This window comes from Gymnogyps californianus, chromosome 3, assembly GCF_018139145.2.
Source record: "Gymnogyps californianus isolate 813 chromosome 3, ASM1813914v2, whole genome shotgun sequence".
Taxonomy (NCBI): domain Eukaryota; kingdom Metazoa; phylum Chordata; class Aves; order Accipitriformes; family Cathartidae; genus Gymnogyps; species Gymnogyps californianus.
Genome location: NC_059473.1, coordinates 21,355,029 through 21,382,819, shown reverse-complemented (window position 1 = coordinate 21,382,819; position 27,791 = coordinate 21,355,029). Strand labels below are relative to the sequence as shown.

Below are 27,791 nucleotides of genomic sequence, written 5' to 3'. Positions count from 1 at the left end.
GTTACGCAGCGCTTATGGCCACGAACACAGGCTGCGAGGACCAACTTTTCAGCCAGCCTGCCAGCTTTTGCTTCTCTAGCAAGAAACAAAGAGGTTTTCTAACCTCCTCCCTGCTATCAAACGACCTGCACCTGCAGTTCATGGAGAACAGCTGGAAGAGGTTTGACCCAAATGCAAGGAAAGTAGGGAGGGACAGAGGGAGACCATCTTTGCTAAGGGACCTCCTTCCTCCTGGAGCACGAAGGCTCCTAACCAGCAAATGGTAACTTCTCTGTCCAGCCACTCTCTCCTTAGCCCCAGAAGCGGTCACAGTCCAAGAGGTTCTGCCGCCTGGGCAATGCTCGCTGCCAAGGGCATCTCAGCGAAAGGACTAATATTGATTATAGAAAAGAATAAAAAAAAAAAAAATCAATTCCAGTAGAAAAATAATTTAATAAAGGGATAAATTTCAAGAAAATATCTGTATATAGTAACAACATTTTAAGTAAAATGTCCACAAAAATATACATGTCTAATGTGATTATACAGAAGTTTTCCAACAGGTTCTGTTTTAAACTTGGTTCAAGTCCATCTAGGTTTTCATCTAGGAAAAACCTTCACTGCTACCAGACTTCCTGGGATATATCAGTTTGCACAACAGAATCATGAGAAATGTTTTCTAACTCATTTTAGGCTCATACAAATAAACTTTAGATTGGTAACAGTCCAGAAGAGATCAGGTTATATCATATTATTAAAAAAAAAAAGGTAAATACAAACAAAGAAAGCAAAAGTCAGCCGCCTAAGGGACACTGTCAGGCAGAAACATGAGCCCTACGATATGCACCACACTTAACACTGACACAGCTGGAAAAGGAGGGGGGATGAAGGAAAGATGGGCAAGAGAGGGGAAAATCCCAGGAGGAGGATTCCCAGGATTCATGGAACTGCTAAAGGAGGGGGCTATAGAGAGGCCAGGGAAAAGCACACACAAGACCAATGTATTTCTAGAAACCGGACAATTTTGTAACATAGTAAGCTAATTGCAGGAAGATGAAAAGGAATCAGTGGAGAATGTTTATTTCTTATTTTTCCAAATGGGTACTGAGCTGTAGAAATAACAGGTCTGTCCCAAAGCGCCCTCACCAATAGTACTAATTCAGCTGAACAGCTCCAAAACTGATGCACTTCCAGGAGAGAAAAATCCGGTTACAGAAACTGAAGGATGCAAGAGTACAGTAGAAAATAAAGAAAACATGTTCCACCAGCAGAGGACAGGAACGAAACACTGAAGAGGAGATGTCAAACAAGAGAGATCAGTTTTGTCAAAGGGACATGTACACTGCAACAAAAAACAAAACAAAAAGAACAGAACAAAAACCCATCCCATAGAAAGAAAATGGAAAATTGCTAAAGAAATAAAAGGACACATTTTCCAAAAGATTTTTTTGTTTTATAATCAAATTTTTTTTTACATAGACAACTGAAACACACCAATATTTTGTGCGAAAAATATTTTTAAATAAACTTTGCTCATTCTCAATTTTTGTACATTCTGATATACATATGTAACAAGGTTTATGGCACTGTAACCAGGATCAAAATCATATAAAGGAACGAAATAATTGCTCTCATTTATCCTTTCTGAACCAAGCCGGCTGCTGTTGCACTATTACACATTAAAAATTATTATCTTCTAATTAGTGGGCAGCCAACTCTAATTGGTTTGAACACTCAAAACAAACCCCAAATTATTATTGCACAAGAAGCCAGTGAAGGCATATGGCATAGAATGATCAAAGTCCCTTACTGTTAAAACCTTACACCCCAAAATAGAAAAATAGAACTGGAACATGAAACACGCCAAATAAACTTTTCTTCTTTAGTTTGAGTCAGGAGTGTGAAAAGTGCCTTGCAGACTTTTTAAGCTGCTCCGATTTCCTTTGCATCGGTGAGCATTTTGCTAGGTTATCTTTAGCAAAGCCTTTGCAGAACAAAGGCCCTTATGTTTCAGGGAGGTTTTTTCCTGCTTTGTTTTGGCTGTTTGTGTTTCGTCTTCAACTTAGGTTTCTTCAGTCTATGAACCTGCACAGACTACTTAGCCATAAACTCTACAAGTAGCTAGAGAGGAGGGAAAAATAAAAAGAAAAAAACCCCAGTATTTCTTCTTCTTGTTTTGATTTTAAAAAGTACTCCTCTTGCTCCAAAGCCTCCCTGCTCTGCCAGCATCTGGGAAGGAAATCACAACAGCATCCCAAACACGGCAAAGTTCTTGGATCTTTTAAAAACCTTTCCTTACAAAAAAAGGTTTTTATTCACAAAAAGTTTGCCACAAAACCCCCCTTGAAAGCTAAAAAGAAAAACCCACAACCCACCCATCACTGCCCCAAATCAGGTGAAGAATAGGTTAACCCCTTCATTGACCGCCTCCTCGCAGCTTTGCCGTCACACAACAGTCTCTACGCCGATCAACTTTGGTGTGAGGATTCGCGGTGTAACACCGTTGTTTAGATCTTCTTCAAACTCCAGTAACTGCCCCATGAAGTTAAGGTTAGGGGAAATGATTGGTCGTTTGCCTTTTACAAATTTATAGGCATCCGTCATGGTCATGCGCGTGTGCTTCATTAAGTACGCAATAACTATGGTGGCAGACCGGGAGACACCAGCCTGGCAGTGGATGAGGAGACCTTTTCCACACTGATGAGCTTCCTCTGGAAACAAGAAAGAAGAAAGTAAGATTTTTGCCAGTTTGTAAATTAGAAAAAGCTCAGTGCAATTAAGAGTAACTTAATGGTAAAAGTCCCTTTATTTGATTACAAGCACACCAGCGTCTCCTCCCCTTCCCCTACAATCCATCTTCCTTCAGGGTTTCAGAGTTACTGAATGTGAAACACACAAGCCAGTCTAAAACTGAAAATCCTCACATTCACTTTTATCTCTTTATTAGACGAACTGCACATTGAGAGACATTGCTGCGCTGCTCACGTGCGCGGCCAGGGAGCATTTATTTAGGAGGTCAAGGCCCATGACGAGGCAGCTCAGGCTTTATCTCCACCTCTGTCGCAACACTGCTGTGTTACATCGCCATCTCAACCTCCCTGTCTTTCAAAGCAGGACACCATTTTTTCAAGTAACAGGTATTTTCAGATTCAATTCATAACAATACATCTGTTTCAAAGCCCTATTCTTTGAGGCTTTTACAAAGCCACTCCTGAAATGAGCTTCAACAGGGTGCTCTGCTGTGGTGTCTCTGCAAAAACTGGAGCTGGATCTGGTTTATACCTCAGCAAGACTTCAGCGGTAAGAGACCTCAAATTCTGACTCCTCACTTCCTGCATTATCAAGCTCTGTGTGTTTTGACTTGGTCACCTTCAGCGGTGTGAAAAAGGGATTTGCCGTCCCTGTCTCTTTGCAATTTGAGCACAGCATTGCATTCTGCTGAATGCTATTCCTCCAGAGCTTCTCACTGGGAGCGGTGGGGAAAGGATGAGGTGGGGAGGGAGGGAAATGACAACAATCACACACAATCTCTCCACCAAGATACATCACTTAGGGGGATGCAAACTGGGCAGGATTTAGGGAGGACAGAGCCCCTGGAACCACATGCTAATAGGACACGAGAGAGGAGAGTCACTACCGTACCATCCTCGTCTCCCACAGCTTACTTTTAAAACAGGAGATAAAACTTTCAAGACGTGACACTTCAATCTATTTCTGTTGTTTTAACCTGCAGGAATTTAGTTTGCAAGTTTTGGCATGAATCCAACCCCACCAAGAGTATGGTTCATCCTACCCCATGTTCAACCTGTATTGTGAAAGCATAAGTGAAGTCAACTTCCTTCTAGACATTTTTGCCAGTTAGTATTTCAGAAAGCTGAAACTCTAACGCATTTTGACACACTTTCCCAGAGAGTTTTTGATGATTTCACTTCCTATGGCTTCAGTCTTAGCTAAACCTGGGATTGGTTGTGGTTTTTTCAAGACATATTTAAAGAAACAGAGGCCAATGATCTGCTGTTTAAACATTTCCAAATCTTCTCAAATGCAATTTAAAGTTTACCCTGAGGAAGGGAAAGCTTTGACTAGTTACTTCCCCAGCTGGCTAAATCTGCTATGGAGAAAAACTCTCAATGGAGAAATATTTGTTTATTAAAAAAAGACAGACCCTCAAGCTGTAATTATTAAAAAGGAAAGTAAAATGGGTTTTGAAACACTTTCTAAACCTCTTCAGGGCAAGGCTGCTTTCTCTGCCCTTGGTAAGGTCATAAGGCAAACACTGTCTTTTAGTGGTTTTGAGAGCTCTAATCTTGCAGTTCATAGGGATGCTGGGTGCAGAAATCTCCCTCCCACCTCCAGAGGACCTCAACAGAGCTTTGCAGTTTCTTTATGTAAGCTTAGCCTATTGCATCTCCCCATCTTGTTCAATTCAAAGTTTAGGGTTTTACTGGATGTCTTGACCCAGCTTTTCTTCCCAAAGGATCAAAGCAAGGTTCCTTCTCCCCTACCCTCAGAGAGGGCTTCCCTTCATCCAAAAAGTGGCGTTCACCTTCCCATGCACATAGTAATCAGCAGTTTGGGGAGCTGACAGCACTACTGGTAGAGCCAGGGTCGGGTTAGGAACACTAGGGAAAATTTGGGTTTAAGCAGAGATCCTTTGGTCCTGTACACCGTAGAGGACAAGCCCAAGGGCTCCTGGTAGAAGCTCTCAGTGGTAAGACTCAAGCTTTAATGCTGCACTCCATCTGAACTGCAGTGTAAGCAGCGATTTGCCTATTCACCTTCACTAGAGTAGCGTGGCTACAGACTGCATGCATCAGCGCACAATGACCCCCTGCCAACCAAAGCACAGCCGGACTAGGCTGACGAGCTGTCTGCTTCAGAGCATCAAGCCCCTGCCCAGGCATATGGCAGGGGCAGATGAGCTCAGAAGAATATGCTGAGCTTGGACCTCCTGCCCTGGGACCCGCTCTCACAACTGGGGCCTAATCCTTGCTGAGCCCAAGGGCACCTCCACAGAGCCAGCACAAGCAGGCTTGAGTTTCAGGAGCTGTGTACCCACACCCTGACTCAAGGGCCATAAACATTGATGGTTTGAGCGCAGGGAGGAAGATGGCTCTGCACCGACTTCAGCATGGGGTCAGCTAAGGACCTAAGCTGTGAGGCAGCACAGAAGCACACTTCCTTTGTCTAGTACTCCACCATCAAGCCTGAAGTATTGGTAAAGAGATTAGCCCAGCCACAGTGGAAGAAAATGAAATTATGTGTCAGTGGTCCCCACAGCCTATTTCAGAAAACCTCTGAGGACATGTTCTTGTGCTGGGGAAGCACTAGTGGACATTCACTATGCTGCAAAAGCTGTGCCCACAAAGACATATAGAGGGGCAAGGGAAGGTCCTCAAAAGCTTTCAGTATCATGTGCTGATGTCCTCAACTGACCAGCCTTGCTTAAAGAGGCCATCTGGCTTTAGCCTAGATGACCAACCAGAGCTGAATGCACCCCTAAACTTGGCTGAGGATTGTGCTGCATGGATCATAGTGAGGTTCAGAGCAACATGGTTAATGCTGCTGGGTCATTTCTTCAGCAACCTCCCCAACAAGCTGCATGTCTGTGGTGAACTCTCTCACACAGCCTACAGGGTTTAAAGGCTTATAAATACAAGTTTTCATCACAATCCACTCATCTACACATACACTCTGAAGTTATAAATCTAATGGTAGAACAAGTGAAGTGTGAAAGTTTGCCAGTTTTCTCATGAAATTAAGTTAAGAAAGACTCAGCCATCATTAAGAATAGTTACTATGAAAAATTGGCTGGAAGCCACTGTGGTAACTAGGAACGCAAAGGAATCAAGAAGAGGGAATGACAAAAGTCTCAGTTTTCTGGGGTTTCCTGAATTTGGAAGCCTGGAGGTAGGCATCACTATCAATGGATAAAAATTGTACCCCAGGCTACTTAACTGGATATGCCAGAGACGAGAACGAGTAGAAACATGGAGGTGTTCAGCATTTCTGACAACCTAAACAAAAGTAAATATGACCGTACACAGCCTTCAGGGTAGTTAGCAAAGCATAAAATTCACTCTAGATTCTTACAACAGGTAAAAAAAAGCACAGGAGTATTTCCAGTCCAAGATAATTACCAATGAACTCAAAAGCCTCTTCAAAATACTGCCTGAGATTCTGCTTGTTGCTGTCAGTGGCTGGGAGCCGCTTGTAGTTGAACATGCCTTTCTCGTAATGGTACAGGGGCAGGTGGGTGGTCACATTGATTACGTAGCCTATGTTCATCCTCTGCATTTTCTCCAAGTCCTGAGCATCGTGCTCGTTTCCGAGGAAGAGGAAGGGCAGGATAGGGGTGAGCTCAGCGTTCTCGATGTCTGGCGTGGTGGGGATGGACTGAGGTAGCGTGGGGGGCACGGCAGATGCGCCGCCCCCTCCTCCCCCCTCTGGGCACTCTTGCAGCTGGAGGGAGTTATCGCAGAGGTTTTCATGGTTCTGCTTGAAACCGCTGAGTCCTCCTGGAAAGAGAGACCAAGCAGATATTTTGGTTAGACACCCTGAGGTTGGCAACGCTTTGGACCCACCTTTCTTCAGAGCACACGCTGGGGCCACCAGGACTGGAGCTGGCTCTATTGTCCCCACCACCACTGTCACGGTGACCGATGCTGGGCATGGCCGCCAATGGCAAGGGCGGCATAAATCAGTGGCACGCATTGTCCTCCCCTCCACGAGGCCGACGGTGCCAAGGAACAGGCTCACAGACAAACACGCCTCTGTGCAACATCAGGGTGCTGGGGCTGCCTCACCTACGAGCCCATGGGAGGAGGCAAAGGGCGGGGGGGGGGAAGACAAAAGGCATTTTTCCAAGAAGGAAAACATCACCAAAACTACAAGCAAATGGGCTAGCAGTACACCAAAGCAGAGCAGCAAGCCAGCTGGGACAGTCTTTTAGCTTTACCTGTCCACAGCAGATTTGCCTGCCAGGAGCAGCCCTGCAGGGCATCCTCCCATCCAACACCCCTGAGGGGGGGCGAGCGCAGCTCACACCGGCATCGCTCCAGGGAAGGGTACGTATGTGTTTGTGCAGCCAAACAAAAGAAAACCGCTCCTTGTAACCTAACACCAACTGAGGTGCTCACTTAACATGTGACAAACAGCTCTCCTTTTTCTGCCCCAGTTGCCTGAAAATATCTAGCAAGAGTTATTTTTAGGACATTAATATGGATTGGGAAATGGATCCGAGGCATGAGGGAGAAGTCACTTTTTTGGCTCCTGCCTTCCCTGGCTCTATTGCACATCTTGCTGCTTTTTCAAGCAGCATTCCCCCCCCCCGCCCCCTTTTTTTTTTCAGGAGGGCGGCTCCGCAGAACTGGAGCAAGAAAAGCAGACCTTCTTTCTACACCTCATTCGGCAATTACATCAGCCCCAGGCTCCCCACCTGCCCAGTTTCCATAGCGATTACACAAAGCACACAATGACATCAGCTGGCATGACATCAGCTCTTTGAGTGCAAACAATACAAGAAGAACTACTTTGTGTAAGGCCTTTGGTAGGAGGCAGCGTTCCTGGGAGCCGCTGATGTAATGCTAACAGGTGGCTCCTCCAAAAGAAAAAGGCGGAAAGAGGAGAAATGCAATGATATATCCCCCCCCGCCTCGCCCCCAAAAGCGCACGTTTATGTTGTACCAGGATACTTGGAGTCATGCACTGCATCGAGACAGGCCAAGTGTTCAGACTCAATTGCACTTTGTTAAATGCAAGCCAAAAAAAAAACCCAAACAGGAGGGGGGAGAGCTACGCTGAAGTTACTAGAAAGAGCTACGCTAGCCAAAATAAATACTGAATGTGACCATCCCAATAATGTTATTTTTAAAAAAAAGAAAAAAGAGGTTATTTGTCTTTTCCATGCTCTTTCACAGTGATCTAGCGAAGGAATATTTTAAAACAGAGCAAAACATGCTGTCACACAGGCTCTGGATCAGACACAGCAAAGGCTTTGATGCCTACGTCTTGAGTGCTGCAACTCCAAATGTCTACGCGCCTGCCCATAGGGTGGGACCCACCCAGGGACCATCTTGGTGCCCTGCACAGCACTCGATGGGCACAAGGCACCCAGACTAGGTTACCACCATCTGAGCCCCTCTAATACAAGTGCCTTTTTTCATGTCCAGACTTCTGTCCTTCACATGCTGCTAGTAAGTCATTTTCCCAGAAATCCTTGAATTGCCCACAAAACACAGAGTAATTCCCCCACCTCAGAAGCATGCTTGTCTTCAGCTGTTTCTGCTGTTTACAGGACACAGAGCAAATAGATCTGCCTTAAAGATCTCTACTTGCAAAGTTGTTATAACAGGGGACCAGGATGGAAAGAAGAGCAAGGATGAAAATCTGAGCTCGACTGCCAACTGCAACACCTGGCCTTGACAGGGTCTGAAAAGTCTTCTCAGTCCACTCAAGAAAACAAAGACGACTATGGTCCCCAAGCTGAAGATGTCTGAAGTCTCATCCAAACTGACAGCCCCAGCCTAGAGTCTGGGCTAAAGGCTAAGCCCTAACCCACATTCCCGTTCTTCTGCATAGGCAAGTAATCCATTCAGCTTAAATATTGCTGTTTAAACAATAACCAGAACATGCTGGGATGCCCAAGAAAACCCCTGAAAAATAAGTTGCTTTAGTGACTCCAGAGCCAACACTCATTTTCCACCTTTCCTGCAGCCTTCTGGGAGTAAGCTGCCATAGACGGAGGTAGAATCCCATTGCTTCATCACTCAGGTGCAGAGACACTGATGGTGTGGCAGACACCATCCTGCTTCACCAGCCGCCTTGTAAGATACAGCAGAGCTGGAGAGTGTAGAGCAAGCTCTTTCCTCACCACCTATGTCCTCCTTTCGGGGCCTCTGCCTGCCCTGTTGGCCAGAAGACACTATTACTCCTGTTACCAACTCTTCCTCAGTGTGAGCTTTGGTCCAGCAGATGAGAACAGGGAGGAGAGGACAAGAGACCATTACGTTCTGCAGAGCTCCTCTGTTATCACTGTACCCAGAAGAGGTCAAGAGGTGCAGCGCAATCCCCACCACTCCAGCAGGAGCATCAGGCCAAAGGATGGGAAGGCAACCCCAAATATGCCACGTGGAAGATGCCCAAACAAGTGGGGTAGCCAAACATACAATAGCTTCACCCACAATTTCTTTCCTGACACTCGCCAGTGAAGAGGTCACCTTTCCTAATGTCAGTCCACATCCCTCCTCTCCTTGTTTTCCACCCTCATGTGGGTAGGGAGTTAAAAAGTCAGTTCAAGCAATATTTAAAGTACCCTACCCAAGCAACCCTCAGGCCAAACGTCCCCGAAACAACACGTTACTCAGGAGAGGATTACTAACCTGAACTGGCTCAGACACATGAGCAAGGGAGGACTGGACAAGAACACTGGCAACCAGAAAGGATGCGGCAAGATGCAGTCACGGAGAGAAGGTGAACTCTAAAGCCAACAGTAGGAGCTTACCTTGGATCTGCACTGCTATATGAGTTATGCAGGTCCCAAAACAGGATCCAGACACCTCATGAGTGCTGTTCCCTTAATCTACTCTCGCCACGCTCACCACACATGATCCTTGCTCCTAGCTGATTTATGAGGCACTAGTGTAGTTTAAGTGGAGCTCATGCATGCATAATGCTTAGGTTTTTCTAAAGTTTGAGACTACTTCCCAAAAAAGGTCCAAGCAAAGTTCATTATGACCAGTCAGAGTCAGAGGGATGGACTTCCCACATGAAGGTAAATACAATGTATGGGGTATTCAAGTGCATCTGTATTTCTTTGCCAAGCAGGTGCTATTTCAGCATTTAAAGTCTTCATGCAGTGGGTGAGAGGAGGTGGGAGAGAAGAGGCTGTACCCAGAGAGGAGGCCAACACATACCTACTGCAAGCCTGGTCTGAGAGTTGATTCATTAAACTCAGCAAGGACCAAAACATATCGCTGCTACTGACAGCAACTCCAGATCACAAGGAAGCTCAAGGCATGGATGCAGTGACTCCACTCGTGGTTGTAACAGTAGCTGTTTTGTGGTTGAAGCTGCTCAAGCCTTCCCAAACCTGGGGCATGAAGGAAGCATTGCAGAGGGCAGTAACAGGCAGTGTGGAGGAGAAGCACAAGCTGGCAGAAGCCTCTCGCTAGCACAAAAGTAAGCTGCATTTTAAAAGCAGCTTTTCAGCTGCTATTTGCAATATGCAAAAAGCCTTCATCATATACAGGCAGCCTAAGCAGAGAGGCAATATAGTATATCCACCAGGAAAGACCATTAGCATGCATAGCAGTGCAGTTTGAACAACAGCCATGAAGGCTAGACTCAGCTGTGTAGCCACCTTCAGCAACAAACCAAAATGCCAGCAGCTAGATCAGCCACCAATGTTCACTTCTACAGAAGTGTCATGCTTGTAACCTGTCTCTTCTAGCTTTAAACATACCACATAGCTTTAATAACCAAAGTATGGTGAAAAGCCTGAACTGCCCAGCCAGTTTGACACAGCCCACACATGGATGCAGGGAAGATCCCAAGTGCTTTTGTGCATACTCTGCTCCAAAACGGCTGCTGCCTGGCAGGCTTTCGGGGGGGCTGAACCGACCCAAATCCAAATAAAAGATGGACATGTAAGGATGCCCAGCACACTGGGGAACCCAAGGTATTTCTTCCATAAGGAAATGAATCAATGAAGCAGGACCCTTCACAGCAGATGGCCTTGCCTGCTATCTAGTGGAACAAAACAGAAGACCGAAGGCTCTTGCTCACCACTGATGCAAGAGTCAGATACTTTTGCAGTTATCTCTGCATGACATCTTCCAGCATCCTGCCCTGCCAGAACAGTTAGAGTAACAACAGACTTTGGATTGTCCAAGACCTCGAAACTTCCTAAAACTTTTAAGTCAGCACTGTACATGCTCCAGCTATTCACACTTGTTTGTTCAAGTTCTTTGCAGCCACCTGCCCATAAACATCTCGCTCAATGCTCCTCAAAATCCCCCACCGAGCAGCACCCGGGTAGCAGCTGCACACAGATTTCCCAGCTCCGAAGCCACCCAGGAGCCCAAGGCTTGCACCAGTGCTACAAGGCCAGGTGAGAAGCTGGACAGGAGCCAGAGCAGCTCTCAACAACAACAAAAAAAAAAAACAACAAGCAGCATGGTGCTTGCATAAAAATCATACCAAACATGGCGTCTGTCATTTGCCATCAGAAGAGGGCAAATACAATGCAAAACAGGCACAAAAGGCATGGCAGGAACTAGGCAACCAGCTTTTACAAGGGACCATGACCTTGCAATAGAAACAATCATTTTCAAAGAAAGCAAGAAAAACAAACCTTACCTGCACATGTTTTATACAAGTTGGGGTGTTTTGGGGGGTTTTGGGTTTTTTTTTTTTTTTTAAGAGAAGATTGAGAATTAAAGTACAAAGAGTACAGTAACACCTGCCCTCCTTCTCTGTGTCTTCTTTGGCACCTCTTTCAACCATCACTGCTGCTCTGTGGCTGTGTGACTATATGCAAACTAGGATGTGGGTTTACAATATGTTTTGTTAGATTTGCAATATGCTTCCTATCTGGAAACAGGCTCTTACCCCACAGTAAAGGGAGTAAGTGACCTTGTTCCTTCTATAGTGAGAGAGCTTACAGAGAGGCAGTTACCATGAAATACCCTCACCATAAAGCAACACCTTTGTATTACCTCATTGGTGTGGCCATACTTTGTTCTGAGCGTGGCAGGTACTGGGTGTTCCCGCTACGATTACAAACAGGAAGATATTTTTATACATGACAGACTGCAGATGCGGGATCCACATTTAGACAGAACACGTGGTCCCGGGAGACAAACAGACCTTTTATACAGCTTTCAAAGCTGTCCAGGCAGATTTCTGGATCCGCTCATCCTCAATTACAATACCACAAAGCCATCTCAAAAAAAATAAAACCAAAATACACATGCACACGCGCAACAAGAGCAGAAATCCCAGGACGCTGTGAAGTATCAGCAGAAAAGATGTTCAGTCTGTAACTTCCCCTCCTCTTGAGTTGCTGGGCTCTCGCGGGGGGAGCAGCAGAGAATTTGGCAATACCGGGGTTCTGGCCACCAAAAGCTTCACTCGCTCAGGAATGAAGCCAAGTTTTAAAACACCCACTCAGCATGCGCCCTGTCAGTACCGACACAGCAAACCAAGCCCCTGCAGCTACGTTTGAGAGTGTTTAAGGTCAAAATGTTACAGTGAGCATTTGGGGCGCAGGACAGAGATATTTGGACAATTGGTGCATATCTGTTTAAGATGACGCTTTGAATTTGTGCAAGTACAGCCTGTTCCTTTAAACCTGTGACCTCATTTATTTACATTACTGCAGAAAAGCACTGCCAGAAGCAACAGCTGATGACAGTCTCATGTATTTTTCCACTAAGACAACAATTAAACTGCTCCTGTGTTATTAATGAACAGATGACTTTGTGTCAAGTTGATTCAAAGTGCAGGATGCCTCAAGGTTAAGCAAACATGACTCCAGCATGTAAAAATAGAGGCCAGGTACTGCCCAGATGCTTCACCCACCCGGTGCTGTGCCCTTCCTCAGCCTGGCAGGAGGTTCCAGGCCCCACAGCCACGCCCCTGCCATGCCACCATCAGTGCCCAGAGGTTCTGCTGCAGGGTGGCATGCTGGTGCTGAGCCATCACCGCTTTTAATGCCAGCATTCGGGCTGCTCCTGTACCATGGGCAGGGCATGCTATGGACTGCTCGAGTGAGACACACCTACCTTTGAGCACTGTGCTTGCTTATCTTTTTTCCTTACTGTCACATATTCCTCCCCTTCGGCTCAGGCTACAGTCCCCACCGGCTTCAGCAGGTAGGTAGCACTGCTTTCCTTGTGCTGACCTTCACACAACAGGTTTACAGAGGGCTGAGGCTGGCTGAGCTGATTTGGAGGCAATGTCTTGTCCCCAGATCACATGTCTATGGTAGGAGTGCTTTCCCATGTGAGGTGAACCAGCGAGCTCCAGCACAGAGGCGCCCCAAGGGACACCGCTCCCGTCTGACACAGGTATGCTTTTAGCAGCAAATCCATCACAGCGTGCTTCCTTCCACCAAGGAAAAAGGAGCTGTACAGGTTGAAGCAGAGTTCAGCCAGTATAGGCCAAATCCACTCTCAGGATGTGGACAACCACCCAGACCATCTCTTCATACCACCGACCAACACAGCCATGTCTGCAGAAGTTTATGGCTGTGCACAAAGGATCTTGTATCTGGGCCATAACCAAACCAAAGGCCCACTACCTTACCTCCAACATCACCAGATGATATTGAAAGAGTAAAAGCAGGAGAAAAGCACCTAACCCTCCATATTTCTTCTGCGGTACTCCCTTAGCCTCAAGCAGGAGTAAGTCTATTGGGTAGCAAAGGCACTAGCAGGGAGGGCATGGAGGCACTGGGAGTGCACTCACAGAGCACAGACCACCTTGCAGTGGAAGATCTAGCCATCACACTTTCCTACAGCTGCTGCTGGCACCATTTTAACCATAGCAAAGATGGTTCACGGTGCATACTGGGGATCGTTCTCTGTTCATCCTGAGGTACTGAAAGAAGGGATGCTCACATTTCCTGAACAACAGAAGACAGCCACTTTCCTTGTCCAAGCAGGGCTCCGCTCGCTGAGGCAGAGAACTGTGCTTCCCACACCTCTTCTAGAGCAACGGGGCTAATCCAAGCAGGTCATTGTAGGAGTATGCCTACTCTCAAAGACAGATGTCCTTCTCCTCACCACAGCTGCTGCTGAGCAGCGCTCAGGGCTTGCCCTCACTGCTGTAGAAAGCTCGACATGGTTGAAAATATTGTATTTGGCCCACACAGCGGGAAGCTGAGATGAGAAGGGCAACTCCCTTCTGTCAAAAGGGGTGGGGACCCATCAGACCACACTCACCCAGGTGACATTAGGAGGTGCTCCTTTGATTTCAAGGAAATTGTGGTTTGGTTTTTTTGTTTGTTTTTAAAACACTGGAGGGAGATTTATGTGGGCTCCCCTCTGTTGTGGGCTTCACCTCATCCTTCTGCAGTACAAGGAGACCACAGTGACACCAGGACTGCTTTATACATTACCATTCATGCTGTTAAAGAAAGGGGGGGCAATAAAAAAATCCATCCTTTTGCAACATAAAGTATCCACATTTACCTCAACAACCCACATTGCCCCTGTTTTCCAAAATCAAAGGCATAACTGAAAGTTTTTCTACTTCTATTGCTACTAGCAAGTAGAATACGTCTGACTTTCTGGTCCTGCGAGCGTATTTCTCACCTGTCTGCAGGAGGTTCAAAAGACCCATCGCAGGGTTTCTTTCCCTGTCACCCACACGGCATTCAGCATCAGCCTCGCCGCAAAAGATTAAGCTTTAAACAAACATAAAAAGTAAAAGTAAACATAGTTCAAAGAACAGCTTCCACCTCGATACACTCAATCTAATCTAGTCTCTCCCTCTAACTGAGCTGCCAACGGCACTTCAAAAAAAGGCAAAACCCTGCATTCCGGGGAACTTGCAAGGTCAGTTTTTTTCCATGTGGGAACTATCCCAAGAGGTCAGTTTGTACACAAATTCCTTGACACAACCGCTTTGAGGTCCCTTTAGAAGTCAAGTGTGACGCCAGATAAAGAGGAAAGGTTTCCCCTCAGCATCGAGGCACGTGTGCGCACGTTTGCATGTTATTTCTAATTTCGTCTTGCTACGGCTCACTCCCCTTGCCACAGCACATCCTCTCCCAGTGGCCTTTGCAGTCCCTGGTCTCATCTACTTTTATTTTGTACTTTGACACCAGGCATAGCGCAGCTGGCTGTCCTAAGGACACGTCCCAGGGAGGCAGGAGGTGTCACTGAAAGCCGCTGCCCCTGCCAGGCTGTGCCAGAGATGCTGGCTCTGCCCAGCTCCACTCTCAGCTCCTCCTGCCCCACCACCACCTACTCTCAACCACATTGTCACCCCCAATGCCTCCCACACCTCAACACATGACTTGCTTCTTCCCACCATCAGCGCTCACCTCTTCACTTTTCTTCTTCTCAGGACCACTAGATCATCCAAATTAGTTCCAATTAGAAACAAACAATTTTTTTTTTTATTTTTTTTTTTTTAGCCTGCCGCTAGGGAACCTTTCTTGGTATTTCAGTTTGGTTTTTTTTTTTTTTGGTCTTAAACTTATTTTTCCCTCAGACCCAAAGTTTTGGGCCCAGGCCACCCATGCAAATCCTACACATTCCTTCCCTACCTTACTCGCCAGCTTTTCCAAGAGATGCCACTAACTTCTGGAGTACTTACCAGCCTGTTCAGAAGCCGCTGTGAATACTTCTGGACCACATCTCTGGATTCAAGACAGTGGTTCCAGCTTGTAACTGGAAACCCCCCTATGCTGTGTGAGTGCAGAGTCTGCCCATTTGGAAGGGGGCAGGGGGGGCAGAGTATTCACAGGAAAATAAACCACATGACAGCATCCTTCAAAGCGCTGCATTATCCTTGTGGAGCAGTCAGGAAGGTGAAAGAGAAGGCCTGCTCTCAATTTTGCTACAAGGATTAAGCTATACAAGAATGTAATTAGGAACAAGACAAGAAACCCCACATCCCAAACACACTATGGGGACAATTCCACAGCCACAGACAAGGATTGGACTTACCCTCCCTGGAGGGCAAGCGTTTATAGCAGAAACTCAAAATTAGACACATTACAACTTCTCATAGCAAAAGTATGCATTCCCATGGGGCTGTAGGCTAACATGAAGTCCAATTAAATAATCACTGGAAATGTCAGTGTAAACCCTGAAGGAATACATACTTCTACTGTGAAATGCTCCCACTGGAAATCATATTAACGAAAAGGTCATCAAGAAATGCTAAAGCTATGTACAAAGGAGGCAGGGGAAGTGAGGGGGGAGGGAACAGAAACTATTTTAATGCAATAAAGATACCACAAATGGTTTTATATTGACAAAGAGCTACAAGTCTGTTTTCACAGACAGAGGTAGAGCAGACCAGATATGCCCAAAACACCAGGTTTGGTTTGGTTTTTAACCTATTACCAATTCTCTCCCTGCCCATCACCATGTGCATCCCTCCAGCAACTGGCCTGCTTGGCCTGGAGACAGGCAGCAGCCGGTGTGATTGCACACGAGCGCAATGCAGAGGGCTTTGGCTCAGCACGTCTGAAGAAGGAGAAGGGTCCTGGCACTGTGTCAGACATCAGTAATCCTGGATGTGTAGGAGTGGACATTTCTGTTTAATTCACATGTTTTAGAGAACACTGACATTTTCATGGTTCAGCCATCCATTTATTCACTTTACCCTTTTAAGGGCAACCTCTTCAGGACAGCTTCTTTCTAACAAGAGAGCAGGCTGCTTTGTTTCTCCCAAGGATGAACACAGGCTCTTTTCCAGTCCAAATCACTGCTCCTCCACATCAGAAACACCAGCAACATTTGCATTAATATGAAAGGAAAACAGGGTGCTGATATACCATACCAGTGTTTGGGAGTGCCATCCATTCCTGCTGGATCTAAACTTTTTAAAGTGAAGAATTGCTATCCTTTTAGCTAGAAATAATAGTATCTGGCTGTGATTTGACACCTTCCAGCAAGGTATTTCAAAACACATGAAGAAAATCCAGAGAAAATAAAGGATGCTGCCTTGACATATCCCAGTGCCACACAATCCAAAAATAAAAGCAGCAAACTACTGGAACTAGCACAGTGCAAGCCAGCCCCCACTCTGACACAAACTTCAGAGCCAGCCCTGCCAGCACTTAAATCCCAATGCTGATGGTCAGGGAGGCAAGGCCAGACCCTAAAAGCCCCAAAGGGCAAGAGAAAGTTGACCCTGTTTGCATCCATATACTCCAGAGTCAAGGGAAGAAGGAAAAAAAAAAAAAAAAAAAAGACAAAAGCAAGAGAGACATATTTACAGAATCCAGAGCTAAATAGCAATCAAACAAGGAATCTCTTCAGCCAGATCAAAACCGACCTGGGTATCCTTGTCTCCACAGGTAACGCTCCCAGGAAGCATAAGCACTGTGTTATCCCTCAAGAGAGATGTCACGCTGCCTTGCAGGACTAACACAAACACCTAAGAACCTAAGATTAACCTCATGTTAAATGATCACATTAAGTGGTTTTGTACCTAAAATATGCCAGCAAATTCTGAGTAGCAGCAAAAGCCTTATTCTTAGTTTCCATCAACTGAACAGACAGACTCCCATTATGTTAGCAGAGACCAAGAAGAATTAGAGCCCATCACCAATGCAGTACAGGTCAACTGCCCTAACAACAGCTTTTGCTTTAAAAAATTATTGGTCAACTGCTTACATAAGGCTTAATATCACACTTTGGCATAATAAACTTGAGACAACCAATCCAACTGATATGACAGAAGCTCGCAAGTTATCTTCTATTTTCCAAATCTCTTTAAGCCATTGTAAAAAAAAATAATATATATTTATGATAATTCATGTGTGGACAAGGAGTAACATTTGTTCTTCTTTTTATTACCTTTAATTAGAAGTAGTTCTTCTCTGTTGCAGAGAATCAAATAGGAATTAACCCAGGCATGCTGTAGACTTTTTAAAGCTAGAGCATAGTAAAAGAGTTGGAACCAACGTGTTCACATCACTTTATTATTATTCTCTTAATTTATTTTTTCCAATTTCCTCCTTCAAAGCCATTATCTTGGAAACAGAGTGATGCATACGTGCAAAGCAGCATCTAACCATAGTGGAAGCAGTGGCTCCCAAGCCCTCCCACCCACTGAGCACATTCATGTCCCCCCAGCAGCAGGTGATGACAGATTTACAGTCACACTGACTGCGCTAACCCCAGATCCCTCTGGTGGGGACAGCCCAGTGCAGGGACACATGGGCTGGCTGGACCCCAGCCAAGGGAGCTGTGGATGTAGTTGAGCTAGACAAGGCTAGTGTTGCCCCAAGCAGCAGCGATCGGAGGCTCATTCCTTCAGGACAAGAGGGACTACGTGGCACCCAGACCTACAAGGTCCCAGTTGCACCCCACAGACTCGCTGGCTCAGGTCTCTCTGCACGCACTCTCCTGGGACATGCTCTTAGGGGCACCACTAAAAACAAGTGCCAGGAGATCGTAAGTTTGTGCCCCTTCTGGATCTTGGTCTCTTTGCTGGGCATGGAGCTTTCCTTTAGAAAGGAGGTAACCTGCTCACCCAAGCAGAGAAAAACATGAAAACGAACCTTGAATTTTTAAAAGAACAAAAACCACCTAGAGGCAAATCAGAGCCTACAGTTTATCACTTCAGCAAAAACACACTGTTAAGAGAAGAGGGGAAGGGGGTGCTCCTAAGTCCATCTCCCACTTTCTGCAACAGGCAGCTGTGGTGTTCCAGGGCACCACCCTGACGGTGGATGAACCTGGGTCAACCACACTTAACACTGATGGCAACAAGAGAGATGAGCTCAGTGTTAACCAACGGTGCAAAGGACAGAAGAAGAAAACCCAGACAGATTAAAATTACTTGTCCGAGGCCTCACAGCAAGTATGTTGTGTGTGCTTAGTCACAGAGCAAGACAATAACCATTGCACGACCTTGGCCAGAGGTCCCCTGGCCCCAAGACTGCCCTGCTATCTAGGCACAGAGTTATCCCTCTAGCCAGATTACTTCCTTTCTGCACCACATAGGAGAGAGACTTACTTCTCCCATCTCCCCCTCTCTCCTTCAAGCCCTAAAATGCTGCTGTACAGTTCCAGAACCAGGTCAGAGACCACCTTCTGGAGGGACATATGCTCCTGGGGAACCGACATCTTTCAGAGCAGGGGAGGACACACCAAAACCAACCTCCAGTGGGCCAAGATGCTTCTGGACATGAGGTTGCCTTGATCATAGATATTAGTTGAAGCAAAGAGTTTCCTGTACTAAAAAGTCACAAGGCATTAAAAAAAAAAAAACCAAACCACCGCAGCTTCACTACGGAAGCTACTGGAGCACGGAGCATTGACTGGCCACCCCGCACAGAGACCACAAGCACCCCGGGACTTTCCAGCTGCAGAAATAACTCTGCTGAACTCCTCGACGCCTCCTGCTCACAGCAGCCCCCCATTCTGCCTCCACACAGGGTGCGTTGAGAGGCACAGCCAGGACTGGTGGCCGAACCCAAAGGCACTGGTGCACGTGTGAGCTTTACCACCATAACCATCAACATTCATTGGATCAAGACCAGGTGAAAGGCCTGCCAGCTGAAGCTGAAGCAAGCAGGATGCTCCAGACAGCACCTTTATCCAGCCTCCTCTCAACAGGACTCTTTGCCAGCTCTGACTTTTAGGTGAGGAGGGGAAGGCGACATCCATGATATCCGCCGCTCTTCTTTAAGCCCCAGCTTACCAAACACCTTTGTGATAGCAAGAACCTCAAAAAAAGTTTAACTTCTACAGTACAGAGGTGTTTAAAAAATGCTGAAGACAGATTCAGGTGAGTACCTAGAAACACAGCTCCAGGCAAACAACTGCTCATGATAATTCAGGTCAGCCTTGTGATTTCTGTAGCCAGCGCTCTCCCAGGCCCACCAGAGACTTCCCAACAAGGCCAAGCCACCATGCATAATCTTATCTTATGCGCAAAGGGACAATGCATTAGGTCATCTTCACAGATTACCATAGTCTATTTCTTTAAACAGCGTGACTTCTACAGCCGTGCAAGCCCATGCTGAATATTTGAGAAATACTTCCCTCCTGGTTGGCTGGTAAACATGCAAAACAGACAAATGTTAAGACTGTGTGCATACTGCTCCTATTTATGGCATTTCTTCACTTCAGAGTTGCTTGCATAAATAAAAAGCTAATTATAATGTGGCTTTTCACAGAGTAAAGAAAGAGCCATAGCCTAAAGACAAGTGGCTAATCCCCCACTTCAAATGCATCATAAAACCAAGGTAATGTCACTAAAAACTTTTGTGCTCCTAAGCGCAGTAAAAACACTGGCTGCTGCTTTGGAAGGCAAACCACCCATACACAGGTCTAAAAAAAGGTCCATCTGTATTAGTTAACATCGAGACACCACTCAAACCTCAAATACAGCTACTCTTCCACCCTGAGCCTCTCAAAAAGGCTGCGCTCACCTTGAGAATAAAAAGCCAGAAGATACACCAGCAAGCAACTCTATAAAGATTTTGTTAGTAGAGTGTCTCACCTCCAACAGGGTAAGGGCAGCACGAGGCATTCAGCTAATTATAACCCCAAGTCTACCTGCCAGGGACATTGCAGGGGATGTCCCCTCAGTTTAAACAGAACTGGAGCCAGATTTTTCTTTACAAGCATCAGAAATATGTGCCTAATGTAACAGTTTGCTTCTTGACTCTTAGTTTAGTTTCCAAGAGTATGAGAAGCTGAAGAGCTAAAAAAAATAATCTCCTTCCTGTTCCTCTCTTTCCAAGGCAGTGTCATTGCTCTCTTCCCCCCAAGGACAGTTAAAATGTGACAGGCACTGTGCAAGCCAGCACTCCAAACTCTCAGATGCCATCATCTGGGAGGAAATACTACACTTTCCATTACTGTTGAATAGGAAAAGTTTAGCGGTACACTCCTCTGCAGAAGCAACCCCTCAAAGTACAGAAAAGACTCTGGTGTCCAACCACACTATTGCCCCAATTTATCTATATGCAGAAGGTACAGACACACACAACCAACTTTCAAGTGTTATGGCCAATAAGATTATCTATTCCAGGGAGAAAGAAACACTTTATTAAGCTCCAGCAAACAGAGTCTGAAAACTGAAGGTGAAATCTCAGCCCTAATAGAGCCAGAAGTTTTTCTTCCCCAGTGACTGATGGGCCAGAGCTCCTCTGCAGCACAGATGCATTAAACACTTTAGTTTTAAACACATTGGGTGCTTCACACACATTACTTAACACTTACAAATACACATTTCCCTATTACAACCATGACCTAATAATTATTCAGTGGAGATCTCTGGTGGAAATAAGTGCCAGCCACGTGTTTTGTTGGTCAGTTGGATTTGTTGACCATTGCATCAAGTTTTACTCTCAAATACACTTGTGCAGTGTAATCCAATTAGGGTTTAAAGTAACACCAACACTATTATACATTATTAATTATTATTATTATTAATTATATTTGCCACAGATTATGACCAGGTCAGGTATTCCAAAGGCAGTTGATCATAGTATTTTACACGAACATGGGACAACATAAAACAGGCACTTATTCCTTTTATAGGTGTCTCGGTCCCTCAGTAGTTGTTTCAACTTCGCTGATATGTGACTTCAGTGTGGTAAGAGATCTGAAGCTATTCTTAGACCGTGGCAGAAAGCATGAAGTGGTTTGCTGGCAGGTCTTAATACTCCCCACTATAATGAGAGCGAGTCACTTCATTTATTTCCCTGTTAGATGAGCAATGAGAAGACTGAAAGCCAGAGCGTAAATAAGCTCCTCAGACCAGGAACAAGAACAGAGAAGCAACTAGTTGCTATCACCACCAGCCAGTTCCTCCCCATCCCCCGTGCAGCAGTCTAGCCATCAGTTTACAGCACACGGGGTGGGGGGGAAGGATTATTTGCCAAATTACGTTTTGCACCTCTGCTTTTGAATTTGGTGTTTCCCTGCAGTCAAACACAGAAGCCTTTAAAAACTAAACACAAGACTTCAGCAGGTTCACAAGGCTCCCACTGCTGGGGCTCAAAGGCAGAGGAGGAACGGCAGGATGAAGACAATACCTCTAGACACCGGCCAGGGAGACAAAGGCAACTCCTCTTGCGTTAAAAGCTGTTGAAATGTGTTGGCACAGATGCTTCAATTTTTCATTTTTGCTTCATTTGTAGATTCAGTTTAACTTGGAAAAGAGACACCCAACTCCAAACCTAAACATTTCATTCTGGGTAAAAGAATACTTTTCATCTGAATGCAAATGAATTTCCCACTTCCTATTTTTACGTCCCAGTAGCAAACTCAAGCACACAAACCCCCAAGACTCCAGGCCACTTTTGCAATGAGCTGAGGTGCTCAGGGAAGGCAGAGATGCCTTGCTGTTGGGTTTGCAGGAGGGAAAGGGGCACAACCGCGCCAAGGAGGGCCAGGGCTGCTGAGCCAGCCTGGGGCCACACTGCCATGCTCTCCCTCCCCACATTCAGCAACAGCTTTGCCATTGGCCTCAAGCAGAAGCGACACTGGGCTCACATCACTGGTTTTTCCCTCTTCTCCTTCCCAATGTTAAGCAAAAAAAAAAAAAAAAAAAAAAAAGCATCCACAAAAAGGGAGGCCTTTAGGTTTCAGTAAGCATGCAATACCATGGTCTAGTACAAAGGTGTGTGAGTATGGGGGGAAAACATGACTTCTTCCTATTTTGTATACAAACAGACTGAGCAGCAGCTTCAGCCCTGACAGCTTAGGCTGCTAGAGCCCATGTAGCAGCACTGTGAAGTATATGGGGGTTGGTGGTTTTTTGTTTGTTTTTTTTTTTTTTTTTAAAAAAAAGGGTTTGTGCCTGTCTCAAGTGCTGTTGTGCCTTGTGAACACAGAAAAAAGAAAATCTTTGCTTCTAAAGAGCTTAAATCAAAATTATGCAGATGTTATATTTATGACAAAAAAAATGCCCCATACTAAAGGAAGCAGTAAAGAGAGGCATAGATAGGAAGGGAGGAACAGAGGTCTTAAAACCCCCCCCATACCACAACATACATAAAACCCCAATGCTCTCTTGTCACAGTGCTACTTTGTATATTGGTCTGCTACATTAAAAATAAATCAGGCCACCTCTTTTTAACTTGAGCCTAATAAGGTGCCCCATACATACATTTATCTATAGATCACAGCCTGGCCTTTGGAAACAGCACAGAGTTTCTCTGCTGCTTAAAGAGACTCAGGCACCTAAAACCTAAATGCACGCAGGGCCACGTCGATACCCCAGCGTGCTGTAAGTCAAAGCTGTAACTCAACCCTCGGCTTTGCCGATCGGATTCTCCCCACAACGTGACACCGCACCACGAAAACGGCAACGGGGCCGCGGGCCGACAGGCAGCACCAAACATGGAGAAGGTGGCACCGGATCAGGGGGACAAACTTGGACAGCCAGGCTAGCAACCAGTGTTTGCAAACACAACACAGGGGATCAGATGGGCCGGCAATAAATTAGGACCAGATTGCAGTGAGCAAGAGAAATCGCTCAAAATAACAAACGGAGGCAAAGAGGGCTCCCCAGCTACCCCCGGTTTCATTTCTGTGCCTGAACCCAGGGGTGTGCATGCGCCAGCTCCCAGGCTGCCGAAGCATGATGGAAAAAACGCTATCTGACAAGTGAAACCAAATAACGAGCGCTTCCAGCAGCACTTCTCCAGCTTGGAAACTTAACCACAGCCTTCCTAAATCCTGCTTTATCCTACGCCTGACTCCATTTGACCCTAGTTTGAGCCCCACTTCAAAGGGGGGGATGGGAGTTAAGGTGATGGGGGCAGCTCCTCGCTACACACTTCCCCAGGTGAGGTCTGCTCTGGCCCAGCCAATCACTACGTCCAAAAAGCAAAGGATTTGGGCTTCCTCTGTCTCCTAGCATGCTTCCAGATCTGTTGGCAGAACAGTTTGGGGAGGGGATTTCTGCTAAGCAGGTCGTCGAGGCAGACGCTAACATTTCTCAGTGGTTGAAAACCAAGAATGGCCCAAGCAATCCTGCAAGCACTCGGTTAAACCCAGCGCAGCACCCAGGGGCAGCACCCAGCATTGGAAGGTGGGAGAAGGGGCTGCCCACAACCTACCCACAGGGCCCAACAACTCGGTGCTGCCCAACTATGGCTCTGCAGCACCATCTCAGCCAGGATCTTACTTCAGGTACTGAAAAACTGCCAGTTTGAGGTCCACAGAAGCTTCAGTGTTTTCAGAGAAACACAGAGGAAAAACACCTTCAGCGTCCCACTTTTCTAAGGATAGGAAAGCTTGCAGACCACAACCATATATCTAGTTGCAAGGGCTGTACAACAGAATGATTACCACCAGAGATGCAGGACTTCAGTGATAACCCCACTCTGCAAAGCACCTCCTCTCCCTCTTTTACAGATGAAGGGCACCATCATGGCCTGAGAGACTCAAGAAAAGCATACTGGGAACCTGTAGCAAGCATCAAACCAAGCTCAGCATGACCATACGCTTGCTGGGAGCAAGGAGAAGGTTCAGTGCAATTTTAAGCTTCCACAAGATAGACCCACAGAGGAGTATCTCACAGGACCCTTAGCTCCTATAAAGCCATGAAACTAAACAGAGGAAAGGGGATAAACTATCAGCCCAATCCATTCTCCTGCCACGTTGTGCAGGTTGGAAGTAGTAAGCTGTACAGAAAAACTAAGTGAATACATACATTATGAGCTAAGCAACAAATCCTTCCATAGTTTCCACAGCCAGTCTCTGCCAGCCATGTCTCTGAATGGCATAAACACCCAGGGGAAAGGAGATTCAATCTAGAGGGCAGCATTGTTATAAATAGGAGCTACAGAATAAAGAGAAGAAAGGGAAGTGTCCTTGGATGCTGCCTTAATTGGTGGCGCTCATTTCACCCAAAGCATTAAGGGATAGACCAAACACCACATTAAAACAGCAGCCGTTACAGAAAAACCATATACATATATAAGCATGCATACATGTAAACACAACACTTTCAGATCACTTTTTAGACAAAGTATCTCCCTCTGTCCATTATTCTGACCCCATACCACCAAAACAAGGCTTGATTGCTCCTCAAGTTTTGCTAACTGGTCCACGATGCAACACCTCAGACCAAGTGGCCTCCCTCATCTTTGCTCCTCCCTTCTACTCTCCCACTGCCCATCCCCAGCACCTGAGTTCAGTTTTATAAGGACCAAAATAAGGCTGCTAAGTAAAGGTCAGTCTGACGAGCTAAGAGAGAGAAGTATACCCTCCTGGACCTCTGCCCCTTGGGCTATAAATACTCAGAGCAAGCACTGGGGGAAATTCTTTGTCTGCACAGACAGACAGACACCAGGAAGCACATTTCCTCCTCCTTCCAGTTCCCACCCCCTCCACTACTCAAGGACAACAGTCAGAGAAAAGCAAGCATCTCCCTGCTACCGGCTCCATGATTTGTCCACGGAAGGCATTTGCTTTGCCACTGGTGACTCGAGGCACGCAGGCCTTCCTAGAAATAGACAGATGCTTTCAAAGTTCAACCATCAGCAAGGCCGACACCAGAGTACACGCACTGCAAAGCAAACCATGAAACTACGTGTGGGCAAAGAGGAGGATTACCTTTTAGGACTAGGGGTTCCTTGCCTTCTCGCTTGAGTGACTCCAGCACTATGTGGAGTGGCTGGGAAGGCATTACTCTGCTTGGCTCATTGGTATTCTCATCATAAACTATGATTTCTTTGGAAAAGATCCTCTTGAAGGAGTCCTTGCCTTCCCGGCAGGAGATCAAGTCCAAGACTGTGATCTTGCCCTGCTGGAGCCTTCTCCGGCTGATCTTGTCAGAACAGTTAATGTGGACAGCCCCTTGAATGTGGCTCTTATTATACTCCATGAACGGCCTGCAGTCAATGATGACAGGCCCTTGGTTCTGTTGGTGGCTCTTGCTGCATTTGGTCATCTTCTTCGCCAGATCGTTGGGGTAAATGATTTTGATGCTAGCAAGTTGCTTGGTGGTGCCTGAGACCGGGCTCCCCACTCCGCCCAGAGGGCTCAAGCTGCCGGCGTTCTCATTGCTGTTGACCATTTGGTTGGCAGGGCAGGCGGTGGAGGCTCCGGCGTTGGCGCTGCTGGTGCTCGCTTGAGTTTGGGCCTGAGTGTCCTTGTCGTACGTTGCCACAGTGCAGCAACTGGCACTGCTGCATCCACAACTCAGGGAGCGTGCAGAGCCGTTAGATGAGGGCATATACGTGAGATTAGCAGTCTTTAGGGACACGACAGCTGTGCCGAGCAGACTGGAGTGGCTCTCACTGGCAGAAGAGGCAGATTCAAGATAGCTAGAGTCTAAACAAAGGTTGAGATCCTGAGGTCTCACTGGCCTCGAAAGTGCCACTACTACCCTGTCGTCTAAAGGAGATGGAGGCATGAGGAGGCTGAGCACTAGCAAGTTAAGAAGAACTCAAGATCACCCTGCAAAAGAAGAAAGGGAGGGGGAATGGGAAGAAGAAAAAGGTGATGAAAACAGATCATGAAATCACATAAGCCTACAGATACAGCAACTTACTTTGCCAACACCCATTATCCACGGGTAACAACCTAACACCCCTTCGAACAGTTATCAGCTCACAGTAGTTGCTAAAAATCCTTTTCCAATCCTGCAGCAAATACTTCAGCTATCTGCATGTGTGCACATGGCACGCAGAATACATGCGACTAGCCTGGACTGTGCAGCTACACCCAGGAGGAGGCATTTGTCTATACGCAGATGGTGCTGAGCTATTCTGAAACCCCAGGCTGCAAGGCATGCAACTGATAATGACAGAGAGGCATGTTCTCTTGTTCCCATTGCTTACTGCAAGGGAAGCAACTACTGGGCTGACTCTACTACTGGGAGGAACGCACAGGAGCTGAATGTGTCACCGGTGATATGCAACTTTTCCAGCAAGCTGGAATAAAATTAGCTTGTGAATAAATTCTCCGAGATGGTTACAAACTTGAACACATAAAGCCAAACAAAAAACACCCAAGAAAAAAACCCAGGAAAATTAGGTTCTGGAGATCTTCACAGAAAGTAAGCGCGTGCCTTGCACTTCTGTCCCCGCGTTAGAGAGGTTACTCCAGCCTCAGTTAAGTCCCCAGCTCCAGGGCCCGGGAAGGCTGCTGTTCTCCAGCAGTCCCAGAGGCAGAAGTTCCCTCCTCCCCAGCACATTTCACAATTTCTAGAAAGAGGGGTCCCCTCCGCCTCAGCCAAGGTCACAGCCTGCCCAGCCTTTGCCTTGCCATTTGCTAAGAGACAGCACACAGGATGAGAAAACCCCCCTTTCCACTCAGGAGTGAGGGAAGACAACAAGAGCAAAACAACCTAAGAAAGCCCAGACAGTGCCTCCTCTTCCCCAGCGACTTTCGGGGCAGCTGTGCCTGTCGCTGGAAAACACATCCTCGCAGCAACTTCACGAACTCCACCAAATACCCAAAAGCGGGCGAGTGCTTGCAACGCCGGTTCGCCTCCCCATCCAGCTCTGCACCGGGCCCGTTGATAAAGGGGCACGGAGGTGCCCCATCCCGAATAGCAAGACCTCCTCCCGGGGCGGCTCGGAGGACACTGCCACCCCGCAGCAGCCACCGCTTTACGGAGCAAACCCGCGGGCACCTCTGGAGCAAGGAAAGATGCCGCGACCCACCCGTCTGAGGGACGGCGGAGGTCCCGGGGCCGGGCGGAGCGGCCCCGGCGGCGGCAGCAGCGGCTCACCGGGGAGGTCTTCCAGCCTATTCTTGTTTTCCCAAACCTCCCCTCGCCCTTTTCGCTGTTTAGAAAAAAGGATAAACAGCCCCTGAGCGCCTTCGCCTGATGCAATTAAAAAAAAAATTTAAATCAATGAGGGAGATAACCCAGCTCCTCTAGCTATGAACGAGGGAAACAAGAAAAAAAGCGCAAGAGAAGTGGGAAACTGAAGTTTTACCCCCGAGCGCAGGGACCCGTGGCGGCCGCCGCCACCACCGGCGCGGCGGGCCGGGCCGGGCCGGGCCGGGCCGGTGCTCCCCGCCGCGGCAGCCCTGCCCGGACTCCCGCAGCCCCCGGCCCCCGCGTCCCGGGGAGGCGCCGCGCCCCGCACCGCTCCGCTCCGCTCCCCGCACTCACCGGCGCGGCGCGCTCCGGCCCGG

At 46.9% G+C, this 27,791-nt stretch overlaps 1 protein-coding gene across 1 annotated transcript; it reads right to left on the bottom strand.

The window, feature by feature from the left end:
- Positions 1-418: 418 nt before the first annotated feature.
- On the bottom strand, positions 419-27,791 carry DUSP10 (dual specificity phosphatase 10). The gene is made up of 4 exons (XM_050894359.1): positions 27,769-27,791; positions 25,254-26,099; positions 6,120-6,497; positions 419-2,690 (listed from the first exon to the last, which is right to left on the bottom strand). The coding sequence occupies exons 2-4, from the start codon at positions 26,053-26,055 to the stop codon at positions 2,425-2,427; spliced, it is 1,446 nt and encodes a 481-aa protein (XP_050750316.1). The 5' UTR covers positions 26,056-26,099; positions 27,769-27,791; the 3' UTR covers positions 419-2,424.